The sequence below is a fragment of the Stegostoma tigrinum genome, chromosome 18, assembly GCF_030684315.1.
Source record: "Stegostoma tigrinum isolate sSteTig4 chromosome 18, sSteTig4.hap1, whole genome shotgun sequence".
NCBI classification, from domain to species: Eukaryota; Metazoa; Chordata; class Chondrichthyes; order Orectolobiformes; family Stegostomatidae; genus Stegostoma; species Stegostoma tigrinum.
Window position 1 is genome coordinate 56,103,270 of NC_081371.1, and position 23,217 is coordinate 56,126,486.

Here is a 23,217-nt window from a genome sequence, read left to right on the forward strand (position 1 = left end):
TAAGGAGGGGCATATATTTAAGATAAAAGGCAGAATGTTTTGAGGGGATGTGAGAAAAAAACTTTTTCGCTCAGAAGGTGGTGGGAATCAGGAACTCGTTGCATGGGTGGTAGAAGCTGAAACCCTTGTAACAATCAAGAAGTATTTAGATGTGCACTGTGACGCCAGGACATGCAAGGCTATGGACTAAATGTTCAAAAAATGGGATTAGAATTGTTAGCTGAAGACAGCAAGTGCTGGAGTCAGAGATAACACAGCATGGAGCTGGAGAAGCACAGCAGGCCAGGCAGCATCAGAGAAGCAGGAATATTGACGTTTCTGAAGAAGGGTCCCAACCAAAAACGTCAACTGTCCTGATCCGCTGATGCTGCCTGGCTTGCTGTGCTTCTCCAGCTCCTTACTGTGTTATCTTAGAATAGTTAATTGGTTGTTTTTGACCTTTTTCTGTGCTGTAGATCTGTATAACTCTATGTTTCTGCTTGATGACGTTCCTCAGGGCATAAATTAACAGTGTCCCTCTAGACAAATAATATCTAACCTGCTGAGTGTTCCATTCCAGTATACTTTTAAAAAATCAGGTTTCCAACATCCACAGTATTTTCCTCTCGCGATTTATTCATTCATTCTCTGCTCATTCACAACTGCAATAACACTAATTTGCCACTAAGGGCAGTGTTGAGCCATTAATCACTTGAAGAATTCTTCGTTCCGCAACACTGATCTCCTAATTCGTCCTTAAAAGATATACAACCAAACGATTACCACCTATCCGCATCGCAAGAGGTTTCGTAACTGGCCTAGGTAGATGCTTGCTTCCAATTCCAGTGTATCACTCGTGATGCTATTATGAATTGATGGTCATTTACCTGTCAATCAGCAGTTGCACGGTACAAATTTTTTAAAATGGGTATTTTACACACCATAAATTTCCTGCCCTATTAGTTTTTCAATGTCTTGAGCACATACTTCACACGCAGCTAAATATTGTGATATTTGATATTGTTCACATTCCTTATGGTAGATTTATGAGTATTGTCCCTTGGTCTTCATTACCTCCCTGGAGAAAATACTTGCTCTGTGCACCTTTGTCAAGAGTTTTATACCATTTATAAAGGGTGGCCACAGCTGTTTATGCTGAGTGAATGGGATATTGATTGATAATTTGATATAAAATGACTCATTTCAGCCAATCACTAAATTGTGCCTCTCAGAAAGGAGATAACATTAACATTCTATATAGTCATGGAAACAAAAATGAAATTGTCATTTAGGTAAACTTGCTGACAGTCTAGTCATATATCTTTAAGAAACCTGGACTCTTGGAGGAATTTATGTAAAGGTGTACACCATTAAGTGTATTAAGCATACTAGAATCAAGGAATCATGGAATTTTCCCCATTGTTTCGTGCTGGCTCTCTGAAGGAGCAATTACATCAGTGGCATGAAAACAGAAATTGCTAGAAAAAACTCAGCAGGTCTGGCAGCATTTGTGGAGAGAAATCAAAGTTAATGTTGTGCATTCAGTGACCCTTCTTCAGAACATAAGTGGCATGCCTACTTTATTGTTGTGGCCCTACATTTTTGTTTTCTTCTCCGATATCGAACAGTATCCCTCAGTCATGATTGAAATGCCTCCATCACAATTTCAGGCAGTTCATTCTAGACCCTAACCAGTCACTATGACATTACTATCTCATAAGAAATTACAGGCCAACGTAAGTGACATAATAGTTAACAGTAGAGGTAAGGAGACAAATAACCAATTAGAGATAAAAAAAATTACTGGAGAGGTTCATAGGACCCGATGGGATCTGTGGAGAAAAGAAAGTATTCTCAATTAAATATGACGCTTCATGGGAATTATCAGTCAGAACTGAGTAGCTCTTTCCAGAAACAGTCATCGATATCTCAGTGGGCAGAGCTATAGAAAGGCTTCAGTACGAATCTTTTAATATTTAATATAACAAACAAAAACGGAAATCGCAGGTGAAATTCAATAGGTCTGATAGCATTTACGGAGAGAAAACCAGACGTGACCTTTCTTCAGAGTTTAGAAACAAGACTGAAAGAGGCTGACTGATCTCGAAATGTTGTCTGTTTTTTTTTCTGTCCACAGACGCTACCAGACCTGCTGAGTTTCGATAGCGATTTCCGTTTTTGTCGGTGGCTGATTTCATGAAATGCATTCTGTTGGCCATTGTACCTGCCCTTCACACAGATGGCGAACTCAACACCGTCCTTTACAAAGATGGCACCCCGCTCCTTCCGCTGCGTGAAGCGCTTCCGGCAGTGATGTGGCCTGGGCCGGGAAGCGGGAGAAGGTTCCAGGCGCCGCTGCCGCTGCCATGTCGGCTGTCAACAAGTCGGTGGAACTGCAGCTGCAGGTGCGGCATCAGTCGGAGGAGCTGAGGGACTTCATGAGGGAACTAGACGGCTGGGAGAACGACATCAAGAAGAAGGATGACGAGCTCCGGCGGCAGAGCGGCCTGGCCCCGGCCCTGGACCCGGTGGGTAACGCCGTGGGGAGAGGGAGGAAGGGCCCGGCCGAGAGGGATGTGGTGATGCAGATACTTCCCTTGGTGTCCTGGGACACACTATCACTACCATCACTATCATCCCTCTCTCCTCTTAACTACTCCCCGAATCCCTTTCTCCAGGAGTCACCCCCCCCCCCCCCCCCCGTCTCCAGGAGTCACCCCCCCCCCCCCCCCGTCTCCAGGAGTCACTCCCCCCCCCGTCTCCAGGAGTCACCCCCCCCCCCCCCCCCCGTCTCCAGGAGTCACTTCCCCCCCCCCCCCCCGTCTCCAGGAGTCACTCCCGCCCCTCCCCCCCCTCCCCCCCCCCCTCCCCCCCCCTCCCCCCCCCCCCCGTCTCCAGGAGTCACTCCCCCCGCCCCCCCCCGTCTCCAGGAGTCACTCCCCCCCCCCCCCCCCCCCGTCTCCAGGAGTCACTCCCCCCCCCCCCCCCCCCCCGTCTCCAGGAGTCACTCCCCCCCCCCCCCCCCCCCCGTCTCCAGGAGTCACTCCCCCCCCCCCCCCCCCCCGTCTCCAGGAGTCACTCCCCCCCCCCCCCCCGTCTCCAGGAGTCACTTCCCCCCCCCCCCCGTCTCCAGGAGTCACTCCCCCCCCCCCCTCCCCCCCCTCCCCCCCCCCCCCCCCGTCTCCAGGAGTCACTCCCCCCCCCCCCCCCCCCCGTCTCCAGGAGTCACTCCCCCCCCCCCCCCCGTCTCCAGGAGTCACTCCCCCCCCCCCCCCCCCCCCGTCTCCAGGAGTCACTCCCCCCCCCCCCCCCCGTCTCCAGGAGTCACTCCCCCCCCCCCCCCCCGTCTCCAGGAGTCACTTCCCCCCCCCCCCCCGTCTCCAGGAGTCACTCCCCCCCCCTCCCCCCCCCCCCCTCCCCCGCCCCCCCCCCCCGTCTCCAGGAGTCACTCCCCCGCCCCCCCCCCGTCTCCAGGAGTCACTCCCCCCGCCCCCCCCGTCTCCAGGAGTCACTCCCCCCGCCCCCCCCGTCTCCAGGAGTCACCCCCTCCTCTCCCCCCCCCCCTCCCCCCCCCCCCCTCCTCTCCCCCCCCCCCTCCCCCCCCCCCCCTCCTCTCCCCCCCCCCTCCCCCCCCCCCCCCTCCCCCCCCCCCCCTCTCCCCCCCCCCCTCCCCCCCCCCCCCCTCTCCCCCCCCCCCTCCCCCCCCCCCCCCTCTCCCCCCCCCCCCTCCCCCCCCCCCCCCTCCCCCCCCCCCCCTCTCCCCCCCCCCCCTCCCCCCCTCCCCCCCCCCCCCCCTCCCCCCCCCCCCCCCTCCCCTCCCCCTCCCCCCCCTCCCCCCCCCCCTCCTCCCCCCCCCCCCCTCCCCCCCTCCCCTCCCCCCCTCCCCTCCCCTCCCCCCCTCCCCCCCCCCCCCCCTCCCCCCCTCCCCTCCCCCCCCCCCCTCCCCTCCCCCCCCTCCCCCCCCCCCCCCCTCCCCCCCCCCCCCCCCCTCCCCTCCCCCTCCCCCCCCCCCCCCCCCCCTCCCCTCCCCCTCCCCCCCCCCCCTCCCCTCCCCCTCCCCCCCCCTCCCCCTCCCCTCCCCCTCCCCCCCCCTCCCCCCCCCCCCCCCCCCCGTCTCCAGGAGTCACTCCCCCCCCCCCCCCCCCCCCCCGTCTCCAGGAGTCACTCCCCCCCCCCCCCCCCCCCCGTCTCCAGGAGTCACTCCCCCCCCCTCCCCCCCCCCCTCCCCTCCCCTCCCCCTCCCCCTCCCCCCCCCTCCCCCTCCCCTCCCCCTCCCCCCCCCTCCCCCCCCCCCCCCCCCCCCCGTCTCCAGGAGTCACTCCCCCCCCCCCCCCCCCGTCTCCAGGAGTCACTCCCCCCCCCCCCCCCCCCCCCCCCCCGTCTCCAGGAGTCACTCCCCCCCCCCCCCCCCCCCCCCCCCGTCTCCAGGAGTCACTCCCCCCCCCCCCCCCCCCCCCCCCGTCTCCAGGAGTCACTCCCCCCCCCCCCCCCCCCCCCCGTCTCCAGGAGTCACTCCCCCCCCCCCCCCCCCCCCCCCGTCTCCAGGAGTCACTCCCCCCCCCCCCCCCCCCCCCCCCGTCTCCAGGAGTCACTCCCCCCCCCCCCCCCCCCCCGTCTCCAGGAGTCACCCCCCCCCCCCGTCTCCAGGAGTCACTCCCCCCCCCCCCCCCCCCCCCGTCTCCAGGAGTCACTCCCCCCCCCCCCCCCCCCCCCCCCCCCGTCTCCAGGAGTCACTCCCCCCCCCCCCCCCCCCCCCCCGTCTCCAGGAGTCACTCCCCCCCCCCCCCCCCCCCCCCCCCCGTCTCCAGGAGTCACTCCCCCCCCCCCCCCCCCCCCCCCCCCGTCTCCAGGAGTCACCCCCCCCCCCCCGTCTCCAGGAGTCACTCCCCCCCCCCCCCCCCCCCCGTCTCCAGGAGTCACTCCCCCCCCCCCCCCCCCCCCCCCGTCTCCAGGAGTCACCCCCCCCCCCCCCCGTCTCCAGGAGTCACTCTCTCCCCCCCCCCCCCGTCTCCAGGAGTCACTCTCCCCCTCCCCCCCCCCCCCCCCGTCTCCAGGAGTCACTCTCCCCCTCCCCCCCCCCCCCCCCCCCCGTCTCCAGGAGTCACTCTCCCCCTCCCCCCCCCCCCCCCCCGTCTCCAGGAGTCACTCTCCCCCTCCCCCCCCCCCCCCCCCCCCCCCCGTCTCCAGGAGTCACTCTCCCCCTCCCCCCCCCCCCCCCCCGTCTCCAGGAGTCACCCCCCCCTCCATCCCTTTGACCAGGATTGCCCCCATCCCTTTTATTCAGGATTCTGCCCAACCCCACCCCAATTCCCTTTCTCCAGGATCCCTGCACCTCCATGATCCCTCAAAGAACACCATCCTCGATCCCTTTTCCCAGGATTCTCCTCCCACTGCCAAATCCCTTTCTCGAAACCGCTTCTCTGTCCCATTCCCTGGAACTCACTTTATCCCTCTCACCACCCCCCTTTTCAGGAACACTCCACCCTCTGCGTCTTCCAAACCCCTTCTGCCTCCCTTTCACTTTCTTGGGAACACTCTTCCCCCTCTTCATCCCCCTTCTCAGGACCCCCCTGTCTGTGCGCGCGATTACAGTGAAGTGGAGTCTGCACACTGGTATCGAAACTGGATTTAGCAGGTTGGAGAATAGCTATAGGCTTGTTTGTTCTTTCAATTGCTGAGTTATATGGTACATATATTTCAACGTGAAATCAAAACAGAATTGTATCCATTTAAAATTGTAAATGTGAAAATAAGTAGTTTGTATGTTTTGTTCAATATGGCTTATCACATTTTTAAATTTTTAGAGTTTACCACCTGTAAGAAATCGGAATTACAAGAAAAGATCAAATAAAAAGACTGTTTCTCAAAATAATAAAAAGAACAAAGAAAATAAAGCAACACGGATAAAATCTTATGACTATAAGTCTTGGGAAAAATTTGATGTGGTAAGTTTTCAGTATGCATTTGTCGTGTTATAATTTCATGTTGTTTTATATTTGCCAATATTTTTGTTTTGTATTTGTCTTTCATGGAAATGGTCCCCTTTAATATGCAATAGGTTAGATTATGTAGCAGACAACTTTTATTATTGTACTTGTTTAAACTATAGAATAAATAATACTTAAGCAGCAAAGATATTATAGTTTGGATCTTTTGTTTACAGAATTTGCAATTTATTTCTGCCTTTGGTAGCCAATACCTTTTTTTCTACAATTTCTGAGACTAAAGCTAGATTTAACATTCATCCTGTGATTCCTGACAAATGACATGGTCCATCAGCATACCTTTGCATCTTGTTGAACAGGATCTTTGAGATTATAACCCTTTGTTCTCAGTCCAGGGACTGAATGATGGGTGAATCGCATTAGGGAAAAAGCTCTGCGTATCACCAAGCTGGAACCTTTTCAAAGACCCTACTCCATAGATGGGAAGTGAACTTTGAGGTTTCATTTTATCTTCCCCCCACTTCACATATCCAACAATGCTGGAAGGCCTGAGCCCAACAGTGGTGCTCCTCTTGCTTACTTGGCAGAAGCGATTTCTGTCTGTGCCAAGGAGCAAACCAGAAATTATCATGGCACATTTGGCCAGCACCATGTCATGTAAAATTTGGACTTGTACATCAAGAAATTTAAGATATAAAATGTCAAATACCTACAAGTTCCTATGTAATGAGATTTATTTTTAAACTGTTTTGGTTTTCAGGTATTGTGGTTTAAAAAGATAAATAGCTGGAAAAAAGTGAAAGGAGTAAATATTGATTAAATTCATTTTTTTTCCTATTTTATGTTAGGACAAAGTATTGGAAGAACTGGATAAAAATGATAGTACTTCAGAGCCTGACACAGAAGATGAGGAAATAGATGTAGAGAAAGCTCTTTCAGAGAAAGAAAAGGTATGTAACAAAGATCTCCGAACAATCTCATGAAGACAAGTGAAATTTTGTTGAATGAATTTCATCTCTAATATCGAGAATGTTTGTTTGTTTTTGTTTTTGTTTTCTTTTAATTCATTCACGGGAGGAGGGCATCGCTATCTGGGCCTGCATTTATTGCCCATTAAGAGTCAAGCACACTGTTGTGGTCCCAGAGTCCCATGTAGGCTAGACCAGTAAGGATGGCACTTTGCTTCCTGAAAGGACCTTCGTGATCCTGCCAATGGTCATTATTAGACTTTTGATATCCATATTTTTAAAAATTGAGTTGAGATTCCACCATCTGCCATGGCAGGATTCAAACTCAGGTACCCAGAATATTCGAGATAATGGGAACTGCAGATGCTGGAGATTCCAAGATAATAAAATGTGAGGCTGGATGAACACAGCAGGCCAAGCAGCATCTCAGGAGCACAAAAGCTGACGTTTCGGGCCTAGACCCTTCATCAGAGAGGGGGATGGGGGGAGGGAACTGGAATAAATAGGGAGAGAGGGGGAGGCGGACCGAAGATGGAGAGTAAAGAAGATAGGTGGAGAAGGTGTGGGTGGGGAGGTAGGGAGGGGATAGGTCAGTCCAGGGAAGACGGACAGGTCAAGGAGGTGGGATGAGGTTAGTAGGTAGCTGGGGGTGCGGCTTGGGGTGGGAGGAAGGGATGGGTGAGAGGAAGAACCGGTTAGGGAGGCAGAGACAGGTTGGACTGGTTTTGGGATGCAGTGGGTGGGGGGGAAGAGCTGGGACACAACCAGCCCAGCTCTTCCCCCCCCCACCCACTGCATCCCAAAACCAGTCCAACCTGTCTCTGCCTCCCTAACCGGTTCTTCCTCTCACCCATCCCTTCCTCCCACCCCAAGCCGCACCCCCAGCTACCTACTAACCTCATCCCACCTCCTTGACCTGTCCGTCTTCCCTGGACTGACCTATCCCCTCCCTACCTCCCCACCCACACCTTCTCCACCTATCTTCTTTACTCTCCATCTTCGGTCCGCCTCCCCCTCTCTCCCTATTTATTCCAGTTCCCTCCCCCCATCCCCCTCTCTGATGAAGGGTCTAGGCCCGAAACGTCAGCTTTTGTGCTCCTGAGATGCTGCTTGGCCTGCTGTGTTCATCCAGCCTCACATTTTATTACCCAGAATATTCCCTGTGTCTCTGGATTAACAGTCCAACAATAATGCTACTAGCCCATTATCTCCTCATGTTTGCTTTATCTTGTGTTAAATTGTTCATTTGTTTGGAATAATTTGTTAATTGGGATTATAAATTAATGTGGTTTACTCTGTTTAAGATTTAAAATGAAATGAATATAATCTACACTTGTGGTTAGTTAGTTCCTTCAAACTCTGCCCTTTTGGGAAGGGAACAATGATAAAAAGCCTGTTTGAAAAAAACTCATACTTTGCTATGGATGATATAATAGATATGCTTAAACAAATTTAGTAAGAAGTGAATTGCTCAAAGTTTAGCGAAAGGAACTAGGCAGAAAATCACAGACTTCATGTTTGCATTTAACCAAACTGTTCTGTTTGCAAATGCTTCTTGGTTGAAGCATCTGATCACTGATTTCTTCCAAATAGATTAGGAAAGATTTGTCAAACAAAATCTTATCTTTAGCCAGATACTGGTCATTTTTTGAATTTTATGCTGATATGATACTTAACCTTGAACAACAAATCGGCGCTCAACGTTTTAAAGAGTCTATTGTTTGTGTTGAAAGACAATTTTTTTTTTCAACTTTACTCCATGCAATTTTCCCTGCTAGTAAAGTTGGTCATCAGAGTGAGTGGAGCTTCCCAAACCATAATTTCAAAATGATCATTAAGGTACTGTCTTGTAAATTTAAACACTGAATATGTACTTGCATTTTATCTAGCGTCCTTTGGTTAGGAGGTCCCTGAGCATGAGCAGCCATTATACTTAGGTCTTGAGCTATATACCTTTTACAATCCAGAATTGTCCAACAGGATTTAAAAGCTCACACAACAAGTGAGTCAAGGATAAGAGATAATGGGAACTGCAGATGCTGGAGAATTCCAAGATAATAAAATGTGAGGCTGGATGAACACAGCAGGCCAAGCAGCATCTCAGGAGCACAAAAGCTGACGTTTCGGGCCTAGACCCTTCATCAGAGAGGGGGATGGGGAGAGGGAACTGGAATAAATAGGGAGAGAGGGGGAGGCGTACCGAAGATGGAGAGTCAAGAAGATAAGTGGAGAGAGTATAGGTGGGGAGGTAGGGAGGGGATAGGTCAGTCCAGGGAAGACGGACAGGTCAAGGAGGTGGGATGAGGTTAGTAGGTAGATGGGGGTGCGGCTTGGGGTGGGAGGAAGGGATGGGTGAGAAGAAGAACCGGTTAGGGAGGCAGAGACAGGTTGGACTGGTTTTGGGATGCAGTGGGTCGGGGGGGGGGTGGGGGGGAAGAGCTGGGCTGGTTGTGTGGTGCAGTGGGGGGAGGGGACGAACTGGGCTGGTTTAGGGATGCAGTAGGGGAAGGGGAGATTTTGAAACTGGTGAAGTCCACATTGATACCATTAGGCTGCAGGGTTCCCAGGCGGAATGAGTTGCTGTTCCAGCAACCTTCGGGTGGCATCATTGTGGCACTGCAGGAGGCCCATGATGGATGTGTCATCTTTCCCCCACCCATTCTTTAGATGACATGTCCATCATGGGCCTCCTGCAGTGCCACAATGATGCCACCCGAAGGTTGCAGGAACAGCAACTCATATTCCGCCTGGGAACCCTGCAGCCTAATGGTATCAATGTGGACTTCACCAGTTTCAAAATCTCCCCTTCCCCTACTGCATCCCTAAACCAGCCCAGTTCGTCCCCTCCCCCCACTGCACCACACAACCAGCCCAGCTCTTCTCCCCCCCCCCCCCCCCCCACTGCATCCCAAAACCAGTCCAACCTGTCTCTGCCTCCCTAACCGGTTCTTCTTCTCTCCCATCCCTTCCTCCCACCCCAAGCCGCACCCCCATCTACCTACTAACCTCATCCCACCTCCTTGACCTGTCCGTCTTCCCTGGACTGACCTATCCCCTCCCTACCTCCCCACCTATACTCTCTCCACCTATCTTCTTTACACTCCATCTTCGGTACGCCTCCCCCTCCCTCCCTATTTATTCCAGTTCCCACTCCCCATCCCCCTCTCTGATGAAGGGTCTAGGCCCGAAACGTCAGCTTTTGTGCTCCTGAGATGCTGCTTGGCCTGCTGTGTTCATCCAGCCTCTCATTTTATTATCAGTGAGTCAAGGAGCCTTGTTTGTCACTTGAGACAATATATGCGATACTAATGAAAGTAAATACGATCTTTTGAAAGCTGGCCTAAGAGTTTCAGACTATCCATTAAGACAGCCAGGAAAACGGGTTTCAACAAAAGGATTTTGCAGTTCAACTGATTTACGAAGCAAGCATGCAGTGTGCATACTCAAACTGTTAACTGAAGTCTTCTGTTTTTGATAATGTGCTGTCTTTGTTTGCAAACGACAAATCTCTTCAAGTATAAGCTGTCCCTATTTTATCAGAATTGATACTGGATGGGAGACAAGAATCAGTAATTGTATATAATGGTTGTAAGCATTTTGCTTACAATCTGTTTCCTGCCATTTCTGTACAGTGTAATAACATCTCATAAATCTTTGGCTTATGGCTAACCCGTAATACCTCCTTTTACTTTAGTAGTTCCCTATATCTTTCAATTGCTTGCTTTGCCATATATATTAAGATGGAAGCTGATGCATTTTGATGCACTGCCCAGCTAATTAAATTAAATTAAATTCATCACTTAATGGCATCTTTGCAGTGCTGTCTCTTGCTTGGTACCTCGATTGATTGCAAAACAAAACACCAACTACCAGCTAAACAAAAGCCAAGTTCTTGAGTTAACACCCCCTGTGTCACTAGATTGAACTTCAGATTTTCTTGGGCCATTAAACCACTGCCCTCCTGAAGGTTTCCCTGTTATCCAGATTTAAATGATTGTCATTTAGAGGCACCTGAAGAGAATAGGGACAGTGCAAGTAACAATTTTTTGACTGTTTTATTATTTTGCTGAGTGATTTTTTCAGCTTCCACATCATCAGAAACCATTAAGCTGGAAAACGTTTAGATTCTGGAGCACACTCACTGTTTATAACATATCAAAGATTATCTGTGTTGATCATATTTTAACAGAATCTGATTTCCCAAAACATTTTTTGATTTGGGATGTAATAGTAGAATTGTTTGTGAATAACAGTTCCAGGCATTGCATTTTATTTGAAGTTATAATAGAACTAAAATTGCCTAAAATCTATTATGGTCTGTCTTCTATTTCTTGATGCTGGAGAAGTCTAAACTGATTCATGTCAGGTCGGAAAGGAAAGCAATAATTCTAAATTGCAGTTAGCACGTGGATGTGAATAGATTAGTTTAGCCATCACTTCAGAGGGAGAGATGGTGTCATTGTTATCTTCCCATGTGTGGATCAAATGGGATCTGGTGATAAGTTTATTTGGTTTTGTTCATGACAGGGTAATAATTACTTCAAAGAAGGGAAATATGATGAAGCAATAGAATGTTATACCAGAGCCATGACTATGGATCCATATAACCCAGTCTTCCCTACAAATCGTGCATCAACTTTCTTAAAATTAAAAAAGTAAGTATAGTAATAAAAGTGTTGTTACGATCCCAGCTTACATTACTACTGGAGACGTCAGAGCCCAGAATGAAATTTAGCCTGACAGATAATATTTTTCTTTCTAATTTTAATGTGGTGGTCTTTCACTGAAGCATAAATACACTAGGCTGCAGATTTGGTTTTAACAATGAACCAGAGGTTTATTACTCAAAATAAAACCTTTCTAAAATAGAACAGTTTGAAAGAATCCAAAACACAATCCATCTATTCCCCAACACCATTGCTTTACAGTTAATCAAAATCGAGAGAAATGTCCTTCCCTGCCCAATACGTTTGCATAACTGCTGTTAATTGCCTGTCCTGTGAGCTGTGAAACTTTTTTCCTAAATACTCTCAACTGAGCTTTGTCTGCTTTTGCAAGTGTTTTTTTTCTCATCAACCCCTTTAGCGATGTTATTCTACAAGTGAGACCTGAACCCGTGCCTCTTAATTCAGGGGTACAGACACTACTAGGAACATTACTGTGCCACAAGAGGCCCCTTTCCCCGCTTTGATTAATCAGCGTTTGAACCAAGCGCACTTGTCACCAGACCCGAAACATTAACACTATTTTCTCCTCCATAGATGCTGTCAGATCTGCTGAGCTTTTCCAGAAACTTTGTTTTTTGTTCCTGATTTACAGCGTCTGTAGCTCTTTTGTTTTTAATACACTTGATCTGCACATTTTTGTAAAATACATGCCTTACATTGAAGTAGCTTTTCCCCTTCCATTCCCTTCCCTTCCATTCACCATACCTGATTATGTTCAAGTGACCAACTATAATCTTTAATAACACTTTTTTTTTTTCTTAAATGGTTTTTAAGTTTCTTTTCTGATGAAGACTGACATAATTAACTTTTAAGATATCAAGGTGTGGAGCTGGAGGAACACAGCAAGCCAGATAACATCAGAGGGGTAGGAAAGCTGGCATTTCGGGTCCGGACCCTTCAGAAATGAAGAACCTTCTTCTGAAGAAGGGTCCAGACCCAAAATGCCAGCTCTCCTGCTCCTCTGATGCTACCTGGCCTGCTGAGTTCCTCCAGCTCCACGCCTTATTATCTTAGACTCCAGCATTGACAGTTCTTGCTCTCTTATTAATTTTTAACTGCTTTACAAAAATAAGCCAACATCCATTTGCCACTTGTCTGAAATCTAAGTGCTGAAAAATCAATATATATTAAAGTCCCTCATAGACAACACACACACACACAATGGGGTGTGTCAGTTTTGTGAATGTGGCCAGACTGATGAATAGGAGAGAAAAGAGCAACAAAATGACCAGTTCTCAGACAGAAAACCACCTCATGTCACTTGCTCATGGCATGAGGCTTCTGGATAATGGAGACTTTATTGTAATTAATCATCTCTTATCACTGCTCACGTTTAAAAGGCATTTAGTTTATTTCTAAAGAAATGTTTTAAGTTTCACATGGCTGGTCCATAAATAAGAGCTGTTGTTACTGAAATATAAGTATAATATGCAATTTATTAACTTTGAATTTTGTTTCTTACTAGTTCATAATTAATTTGGCTGTAATGCATACTTAGTTACATTATGAACTCAGAGATTTATACAAATAAAACATTGCAAACCATAGTTAAAATTTTCAAATGCTACAATGTACGTGCTCTATTTTGTTTAAATCTGTGTATTGAATCCCAGTGTTGAAATCCTTCCTTCTGAGAGATTTTGCTAGAATATTGAAGCATAGAGGTCTTGCAATATTTTCTGCTTGCACTTGACTTAGTTGGGGAAATGCCCATTCTGGTCTTTGAGACTAGCCTTTACTTAGTGTTTGCTATTCCTGATTGTCCCATTGTCTGTCATGTGAACTGTGTTGTTCAAAATCCATCAGGGGACAATTTCCCCTTCCATCACCTTTTATGCTTGTTGAGGTCCCTGATGCATATCTCTAGATATGTTCTATTTCAAGTTGCTGATCTTGTTGACAAAACCATGATCTTCCTCTACTCATCTCTGTATCCCTACATGACATTGTGTGGTTTCGTCTGTGCCATTATTGTCCATTTTTTGCATTTTTTTCCCTTCCTTCTTTCCATCCTTGCTGCTTATTAGTAGCAGGAGATACTCTTTCTGACTCTTGAGAATCCTTTTGGCTTGTCATTAATCTATCCATCTTTTAATATGCATTGAAAACTTATCTATTCTGCCATGTTTTGCTCATCTTTAGAAGTGTGTAATTGTTGTAATCCCTGTAGGGAAACTAAATCAAAATAATCAAATTTGCTGAATGACCCCTTGAGTAAAGTTAACAACAACATTCCACCTTGAGCTGGTTTTACTTTAAAACCAATCAGAACCACATGTAACACTTGTTACTTGGACAATTCTAGCCACTATTAAAGAAGTAATAACAGGTCACTTGGATATGGTTACAGTAATCGGATACAGGCAACATGCTTTTGTGAAATGACAATCATGTTTGACCAAATCGTGGAGTTACTTAAGGCAGTGTGCTGAGAAAACAGCCGAACTAGTGAATTACTGTACTTAGATTTTTAGAAGGTATTTCATAAGGTGGTAATCAAAAGATATTGCAGAAAACTAAAGCTCACAATGTAAGGAGTGGCATATTGAGAGAAGATTGGCTGTATGACAGAAACCGGAGAAAATGCATAAATGTCTGTTTTTCAGGTTTGCACGAGTAATGTTCATTGTGGCACAAGAATATTTGTCAGGATTTCAACAGTTTATAATCCATAAGGGTGACTTGGATGAGTGAACAGAAGGCATGGTTGCCAAATTTATTAATGACACAGATAGATAAGAAAATAAGTTATGAAAAAGATGCTTAGCTAATTTAAAAACAAAAGTCGGTTAAATGAGTTGGTAAAGATGTGGCAAAAGGGCTGGACAGGACTGGCAACTTAATATTCAGAGGTATAGATACCATAGGAAGGATTGAAAGGTGTGGGGGCGGAGGATGCAGGAGAATAGGGGAAGTGGTGTTTTGATCAGGGATAACACTAAGGCTATATTTGAGGATATTCCTGGGAATGTGTCCAGGGAAGTAATTTGGGTGGAATTGAGAAATAAGAAAGGGATGACAAACTGTGGAGCTGGATGAACACAGCAGGCCAAGCAGCATCTCAGGAGCACAAAAGCTGATGTTTCGGGCCTAGACCCTTCATCAGAGAGGGGGATGGGGAGAGGGTTCTGAAATAAATAGGGAGAGAGGGGGAGGCGGACCGAAGATGGATAGAGGAGAAGAGAGGTGGAGAGGAGAGTATAGGTTGGGAGGGGATAGGTCAGTCCGGGGAGGACAGACAGGTCAAGGAGGCGGGATGAGGTTAGTAGGTAGGAAATGGATGATCACTTTATTGGGATTATGCTATTGGACCCCCCCCCCCCCCAAGTAGTTAGAGGGATATTGAGAAACAAATTTGTAAGTAAATGTCAGTTATCTGCAAGAATAATAGGGTGGTTATGGTAGGGGATTTTAACTTTCCAAGCATAGTCTGGGACTGCCATCGTGTTAAAGCCTTGGATGGAGAGAAATTTGTTTTGAAATTTGATTTCAGTATGTGGCTGTACCTGTTAGAGAAGGTGCAAAACTTGACCTACTCTTGGTAATAAGGCAGGACAGGGGACTGAAGTGTCAGTTGGGGAGCACTGTGGGGCCAGTGACCATAATTCTCTTCATTTAAAATTTGATCGAAAAGGAAAGTTCTAAATTGGAGGGCATCTTATTTTAAGAAAAGATAGAAATACATCGGAGAGAGTTCAGAAAAAGGGGTTTACTTGACTAATACCTGGAATGGAATGGAGGTGGTTGTCTTACGAAGAATGGTACAACAGGGTAGGCTTGTATCTGCTGCAGTTAAGAGTAAGAAATGACTTGATTAAAACACGTAAGATACAGTGATGTCGATAGATTGAATGTAGAGAAAATGGTTCCAGTTATGGGAGAATCTAGAACAATAGTTGTTTTAAAAACCACTTAAAACAAAAATGCGGCAAAATGTTTTTTCAGAGGGTTAAGTGTCTTTGGAATGCTACCTGAAAAGGCAGTGGAAGTTGAGTCTTTGAGGGCGAAAAGTTGTTGGTTAAACTGGAATGCAGATTTGTGGTTGCATTTGGATCATCCAAGATCAGAGCAGGTTCAAGAGGTTGAATGGCTGAATGTTTGTTTCTAATTGTGTATGTCCGTATATAATCGATGCGATTACAGATGAATTAACAGGAAAATTAAGTTTCAAAAGAAAAGGTAAATTTCACTTTAAAAAATCGATACCTTCTTGGGCAACAGCAAGCATTTGCACCACCCTCTGCACAAATATGGCACTATGTAATGGCACAGTTCAATATCTTTTTCTTTATTAATGTGAATTAAGACAAAAATCCTGTCAGACAACAACATTCCTCTGTGTTTACCAGTTATGATTATCATCAGTAAGGTGCACTTGTATAAGCCCTAAGCTGCTTGGATCCTGACCAACTTGATGGTGCAGATTCTCAGATCACCTTAACTGCTCAGCTAAAAACATCTGGTTCACAGTTTGGGAATAACATCCAGCTCATTCATGCCTCTGAGCTATTCAGCTTTTGCAATGGCTCCGAGACCACCTGCCTGCATTACTGCCGTAGAATCATTGAATCATACATACGGAAACAAACCTAATGGCCCAACTAGGCTGTGCGGACCAAGTTTCCCAAACTAAACTAGTGCCATTTGTCTGCATTTGACCCATATTCCTCTAAACCTTCCCTATTCACGTACCTGTCCAAACATCTTTTAAATTTGTGACTGTAGCCACATCTACCACTTCTGGCAGTCATTCCGCAAAGAAACCATTCTCTGAGAAAAAGTTGACCCTCTGGTCCCTTTCAAATCTTTCTCCACTCACTTTAAAAGCATGTCTTCTAGTTTTGAATTCCCCTACCAAAGGGAAAATACTTTTTTGCTATTCATCTTACCTATGCCCCTCATGATTTTAAATCCCTACAAGGTTACCCCTCAACTCCCTGTGGTTCAGTTAAAAAAGGCCTAGCCTATCCAGCCTCTCTTTGAACTGACTTCTTCCTCAGATGATTTATGTTCCCTCTCTCCCCATTCATTGCATTCCACTTTTTGGCTCTGTCTGCATCTATCTTTTCAATCTCCAGTGCCTCTGTAATTTTCCTTTGTGCCTTGCTGATGTGACTTTATTATTATTTTTCTTCCCGTTTGTACTGCTTCCAGTCGAGTGTTGCCAGGTCATAGTGACCAGTATTTCTCATTATCCTGGAGAGGGTACAATTGATGCAAACTCTTAAAAGTCCTTTACAAATATTTTTAAAACAAGGTACATTTCCCACAGACATTTTAAATAAGTTACTAATTTCTATTTCTCGTTCTGGGTCAAAGACTGATTTTAGTTGGAAAAGTAGATAAAATAAGATTTACTCATTTAAAAATTCTTCCCAAGTTTTTAAACCATTCTTTTCAATTAGCGGTTGGCATTGTTTTCACCTCTGGAAACAGCTTCAATATTTGCATTATGCTAAAGGCAACGCAGAAATGCGTATAACCAATTTTAATTATTAGACCTGCTCACTACAAGTAAGCTTTTTCATCTTCTGAGCTAATTGAGTTTCCCCTTTGGTCATTTTGCAAATTATTAATTTAATTTCATATGTGTTGCTTATTTTTTGTATTTTTGTTTCACCTCGCCATCTCTTATGCCTCCCCATATCTTACCATTCTATTAACCAGCTTCAAGATCTCTGTCACTGTTGTTGACTTGTAGATTACTTGTACATGTGATGTGCTGCTTCTTTTATTTTGCTACTTAGTAGTCTTCGTTCTGTACTGGCCTCCATTTAATGCTCTGCATCGATTAACAACTTGCTACCCAGGGAATCATAGTGCAGTGACGTTTGCAAGCAGTGTCACCACATTGCTCTCATTTGCTTTGAGTTTTTTAAATTTCTGTGTTAATAAACAAATTGCGGAATGACCCATTTTTATGTATCTGTTTTTCTTCTCTGCAGGTATGCTGTTGCAGAATCAGATTGTAATTTGGCAATTGCATTGGATAAATCCTTCTTGAAGGCGTATCTTCGACGAGGTGCTGCTCGTATGAAATTGAAAAACTTTCAGGGTGCAAAAGAAGGTTTGTGATATTTCAACAAATTTGATAGAAGTTGGCAGTGCCTTTAAAGCTGTTCCTGTTCTATTCACTGTTTAATCTTGTGAGACCTGAAGTACTAGTTGCTTTCTCTTTAAGGCCACCGTTCAGGTTTTTATTTTAAGTTCATCACATTTGTTAAAAATCTGCACAGTCCTTAAACGTTTGCATTCTTTTTTTACTTGTAAGTTTATTTATTTTCTAACACTTCAGATTTTGAAATGGCGTTAAACTTGGATGTACAAAACTTTGAAGCACAAAATGAACTCAGAAAAGTGAATGAGGTAAAAATTTAATTGATTCATTAAGACATTCCATTGACATTTCAAAGGCCTATTATATATAACTTTTTGACAAAAAGTTAATTCTTAAGATTGTATTTTTCTTCTGACCACTGAGGAACATTAAAGTTATCAATGAAAATTAGCACATTTGTAAATATGCATCTTTGGTCCTCATGAGAGTTTGTGCTATTTTTAAAACATATGGTAAAATTCTGATATTAAGCTTGAGAACATAGGGATTTAAGAGAACAACTGGGAATGGATAAGTAATAGCCTGAAAATTGGGTAAGCCGCAGTTAAGTGAAGGAATTTCGGTTGGCTGTGGGAAATGGACCGAATGCAGCATCCAAGATTTGTCGATCCTGATTTGGAGGAAGGTGTAGGTGGTCTGATCAGCAAGTTTGCAGCTGACACGAAGATTGGTGGAGTAGCAGATAGTGAAGGGGACTGTCGGAGATTACAGCAGGTTATTTGGGTCGATGAGCTGACGAGTGGCACGTGGAGTTCAATTTGGATAAATGCAAGGTATTGCATTTTGATAAAGCACACAAGGGCAGGACTTATATAGTTAATGGTAGGGCCCTGGGTAGTGTAGAATAGAGATCTAGGGTTTCAGGTACATGATTCTTTGACATTTGTGTCTCAGGTAGACCAGGTGGTTAAGAAATGTTTAGCATGCTTGCCTTCATTATTTAAACCTTTTGAATATGAGAGTTGGGGCATCATGTTGAGGTTGTACAGGACTTTGGTGAGGCCTCTTCTGAAATACTGTGTGCAGTTCTGATTGCCACATTATATGAAGGACAGTATTAAACTGGAGAGTGTTCAGAAAAGCTTTGCCAGGATGTTGCCTGGAATGGAACATTCAAGTTATAAAAGTAGGCTGGAAAGTCTGGGATTTATTGCACTGCAGCTTAGGAGGGTGATGGGTGTCTTTATAGAAATTTATAAAATTGTGATAAGCAAAGGTTTTTTTTCTCCTTAAGATGGGGGAAGTTCAAAACTAGGGCAATTTTTTTTTAAGGTGAGAAGAGCGATTTGAAAAGGATATGAGGGGTACCTTTTTTAACACGCTGTGTGATTAGTGTGCGGAATGAATTGCCAGAGGAAGTGGTGGATTCAGGTACAGTTACAGCATTTAAAAGATATTTGGATAAATACATAAATAGGAAAGTTTTGGATAGGTATTGCCCAAGCGCAAGTAGGTTCCATTAGTTTAGTTTGGGAACATGTTTGAAGTGGACTGAAGGGCCTGTTTCCATGCCTTATGATTCTATGATCAATTTTGACTCAGTGAAGCATGCAGGACGGCATTCCAGGAGCAGCACTAGACATAACTAACAATGAATTGTCAACTTACAAAGGACCACTCCCATACCATGCAGTGGAAGCAGCATGCGATAAACAAAGCTAAGCAATTTGATAACCAACGTATTGGATTTAAGCTCAGGAGCCCATGTCCAGTTGCAAAGGGTCATGGGTGATTAAACAAATCATTGAAGGAGGTAGTTCCATAAATGTTGGCATTTTCATTGGTGGGAGATCCCAGCAAATTGGTGGCAAAGTTGAAGCTGAAGCATTTGCACCCACCTTCAGCCAGAAATGCAGAGTGGATGATCCATCTTGGCCGCCTCCTCCTGAGGTCTCCAGCATTGTAGATGCCAGCCTTCAGCTAGTTCAATTTCCAGTATGGAATATGAAGAAGTGGCTGAAAGCATTGGTCACTATAAACATACTGGCCCTGACAACATTCCAGCTGTACTTAGGTAGACTCCGTGTTCCAAGTCCCATATCCAAGCAGTTCCTGTAGATTTGCAACACTGGCATCTAGTCAGTAATGTGGAACCTTGCATAGGTATGCCCTGTCTGCAAAAAGCAAGACAAATCCAACCAAGCTAATTACTTTCCTGTCAATCTGCTCTTGTTCAGCAAAGTAATGGAAGGTATTGTTGCCAGTGTTATTAAGAGGCACTTAGCAATAATCTAACTGCTCAATTTGAATTCCATGCAGCCCATTCAGCTTCTGACTTCATAATGGTCTTGGTCCAAACATGGAAAAAGGAACTAAGCTCAATGGGTAGTGACAGTGACTGCCCTTGACATCTAGGAAGTATTTGGTAAGAGTATGGCATCAAAAAACCCTAGCGAAACTGGAGAGTTAATGTGAGTCTGGGTGAAACATCTCCACTGTTTAGAGAAGTTCCTAGCACAAAGGAAGATGGTTGTGGTTAATGGAGGTCAGTCACCTTAGCTACAGGACATGACTGCATGAGTTCCTCAGGATAGTGTCCTAGGTTCAACTACCTTCAGCTGCTTCATCAATGACCTTCCCTTCATTGTAAGGACAGAAATGGGAATACCTGCTGAGAATTGTATGAGGTGAGGACCCTGATACCATACCTCAGATACTGAAACAATCTGTATCCAAATGCAGCAAGACCTGGCCAACTTTCAGGTTTGAGCTGATGTGTGGCACAGATGTTACTTTCCTCTTCAGTGTCAGGCAATGACCATCTCCAGGAAGAGAGAAATTAGCCATCGCCCATTGATGGTCTGTGCCATTACCTTTTGCTGAGCAACTCAGTATCAATATCCAACCAACGTTCTGGTTTCCTTTACCAGAAACTGAACTGGACCTGTGTATTAATACTGTGGCCATGAGAGCAGATCAGAGGCCAGGGATTTTGCGAAGACTAATGTGCCTCTCAACTCCTCAAACCCTGCCCATTACCTACAGGGCACACATCAGGGATGTGACGGAATACCCTCCACTCAACTTGATGATTGCGCCATCAACTGCCGTTAAAGTTCAGCACCATCCAGTACATAGCAGCCTGTTTGTCACCCGATATTACGCCTTCAACATTCGCTCCTCCACTGTTGTGCATTGGCAGCAGTGTATAACATCTACAACATGCACTGTAGGAACTCTCCAGGGTTGCTTAGATTGAATGTTTTCAGGACTGTGACCTTTCATCATAACCACTGACGCATACTGATTTTTATTTGTGATAACGGTTTGGATTCAGAATGTCAATGCTTGCTGAAACTAGGGATTTGAGTTGCTGCATTGTAGAGATTTTCTTCTTTGTATGTAATGGTATCCGTAGGGATGAAATTCTGATCAATCTTGCTTGAAAATTATCCACCCCCCTCCACCCCCACTTTTCTTTTTATTCGATACATTGTTTCTTTTTCCATTTTTCTACTTAGGATTTCACCATGAAAAGGTTCAGTGGAGCCCAGTACTGAACATTTACTTGGCAGCTACATGTACAGTTTTTAATCAAAAGCTGAATGATGATTGCTTGGCAGAAGGAAGGGTGGGTGGGGTGCACATATGTCATTTACCATGTTTTTCCCCTAATATAAGATATCTAAGAAGTAATTCCATGACACTCCATTTGTTTTATGATATTAGCTCATCTCGCATAGGCAGAAAATTAAGCATTTGGACTCTTCAGCCTAGTGCTGTTCTGGACTCTCCTTTTATCCACTGAAGATTGTACACCAGGAGCTTAAGAAATATTTTAATAGTTACCCTTACTGTTCTTGAGGTTTCACTTTAAGAAACACAAATAAATTCTAACAGAAAGTAATTGAGCTACACTGGTAAGCTAGTAATACCAAAGCTGCAGTGAAAAATTGAAGTTGTAAAGGGCAGCAATAATCACTTTTTGCATTATCCAAAATGTTTCTGGAGCAGTTTACCTCTATCCCTGAAAAAAAGACAGTTGCCATAACTCTGCAGGATCGTTGGGGTGTTGTCTCATCAGAGGGAGATGGCTAGTGGTGGTTTACCCTGGGTGTTGCCATACCTCAAGTGACAGGAGCAGTTGAAAAGGTGAGCCCTTCATGGCAACCTCAACTGGTGCAGGGATTGAACCCAAGATAATAAAGTGTGAAGCTGGATAAACACAGCAGGTCACACAGCATCTCAGGAGCACAAAAGTTGACGTTTCGGGCCTAGACCCTTCATCGGAGAGGGTTCTGAAATAAATAGAGGGGGGGGGGGGGCAGACTGAAGATGGATAGAGGAGAAGATAGATGCACAGGAGAGTAGAGGTGGGGAGGGGATAGGTCAGCCCAGGGAGGATGGACATGTCAAGGAGGCAGGATGAGGTTAGTAGGTGGTAAATGGAGGTGTAGCTTGAAGTGGGAGGAGGGGGATAGGTGAGAGGAAGAAGCGGTTAGGGAGGCGGGGATGAGCTGGGCTGGTTACATTGTTGGCATCACTTTACATTGAAAACCAGCTATCCAGCCAACTGACCTCATTGACCCCTAATAATCTAATAACCGTGACGTATAAACAACTCACTTTTTAAAGTTGCGGAATGGTTCTGTAAGTTATAGGCGATAACTGTGAGCGCAGTTGAGTTTGTGTCAGCTATTTTCCATCCATTGTGGCAATTTTAAGTGGAGTTAGCAGCCCTCAGCCCCAGCTTGAATCATCCTTTCTTTCCCCCATGTGTTAAGTGTGGATTTACAATGTTTGCAGATATTTTTTCTAAAGTTAACCTTCTTATACAAATTGATTTAATACATTTATTTTTCTGTCAGGCTCTTGCACCAGATCGGAATCAAGTAAGCAAAGATGAACAAATGAATACCAGTGATGAAAAGCAACTGACAGAGGCCCAAGCAAAACAGGAGGCAATTTTTGAAAAAGACTTGGTATGTCTGTGACAAGTAATTAAGGCATTCAAAATATCAGTCAGAAACCGCCAAAATTTTGGCTAGTGTTAACTTGTGAAGAACTGTAGAACCGGGATTTTACTCCATTTTGTTGTAGATTTCCTAGCTCGGAAATGAATCAAAGTGCCGGAAATACTTAGCAGGGCACGTAGCATCTCTAGGGGGAACAGAGTTAATGTTTCTAGTTAATGACACTTCAGCTAGATCACACCTTGGCTATAGCTCCATCCAGTGTCCATTATGGACCAGCTCTTGGCTCAAGAGAAGATTGGATTATTTTCTCCATAACTGGGAAGAAAGTGCAGTGGACAGTCCATGATTTTTTTTTAAGGATGTAGCTGGCTTTGAAGCAAAGCCCATGTTGACTTTAGGCATCACCCATTATAAAACAAATTACACAGTACTCAGTTCCATTAGTCTACTCTAAATGCGTGCATGGACTCTATTGAATTTTAATGAATCTCGGCCTACCAGTAGCTTGAGTCATAATTGTAGTTGTAGCAAAACCTGGACAGTTACAACAGTTAATGGCATCCT

At 45.7% G+C, this 23,217-nt stretch overlaps 1 protein-coding gene across 1 annotated transcript in view; it reads left to right on the top strand.

The window, feature by feature from the left end:
* Window positions 1-2,170: 2,170 nt before the first annotated feature.
* rpap3 (RNA polymerase II associated protein 3) overlaps window positions 2,171-23,217 on the top strand; it is a 54,006-nt gene continuing 32,959 nt past the window's right edge. The window contains exons 1-7 of the mRNA XM_059652556.1: window positions 2,171-2,507; window positions 5,784-5,924; window positions 6,773-6,874; window positions 11,420-11,547; window positions 17,565-17,686; window positions 17,915-17,985; window positions 22,546-22,659. Coding sequence (XP_059508539.1) covers window positions 2,346-2,507; window positions 5,784-5,924; window positions 6,773-6,874; window positions 11,420-11,547; window positions 17,565-17,686; window positions 17,915-17,985; window positions 22,546-22,659 — 840 coding nt within the window. The 5' untranslated portion in view covers window positions 2,171-2,345. The remainder of the gene's footprint in view (window positions 2,508-5,783; window positions 5,925-6,772; window positions 6,875-11,419; window positions 11,548-17,564; window positions 17,687-17,914; window positions 17,986-22,545; window positions 22,660-23,217) is intronic.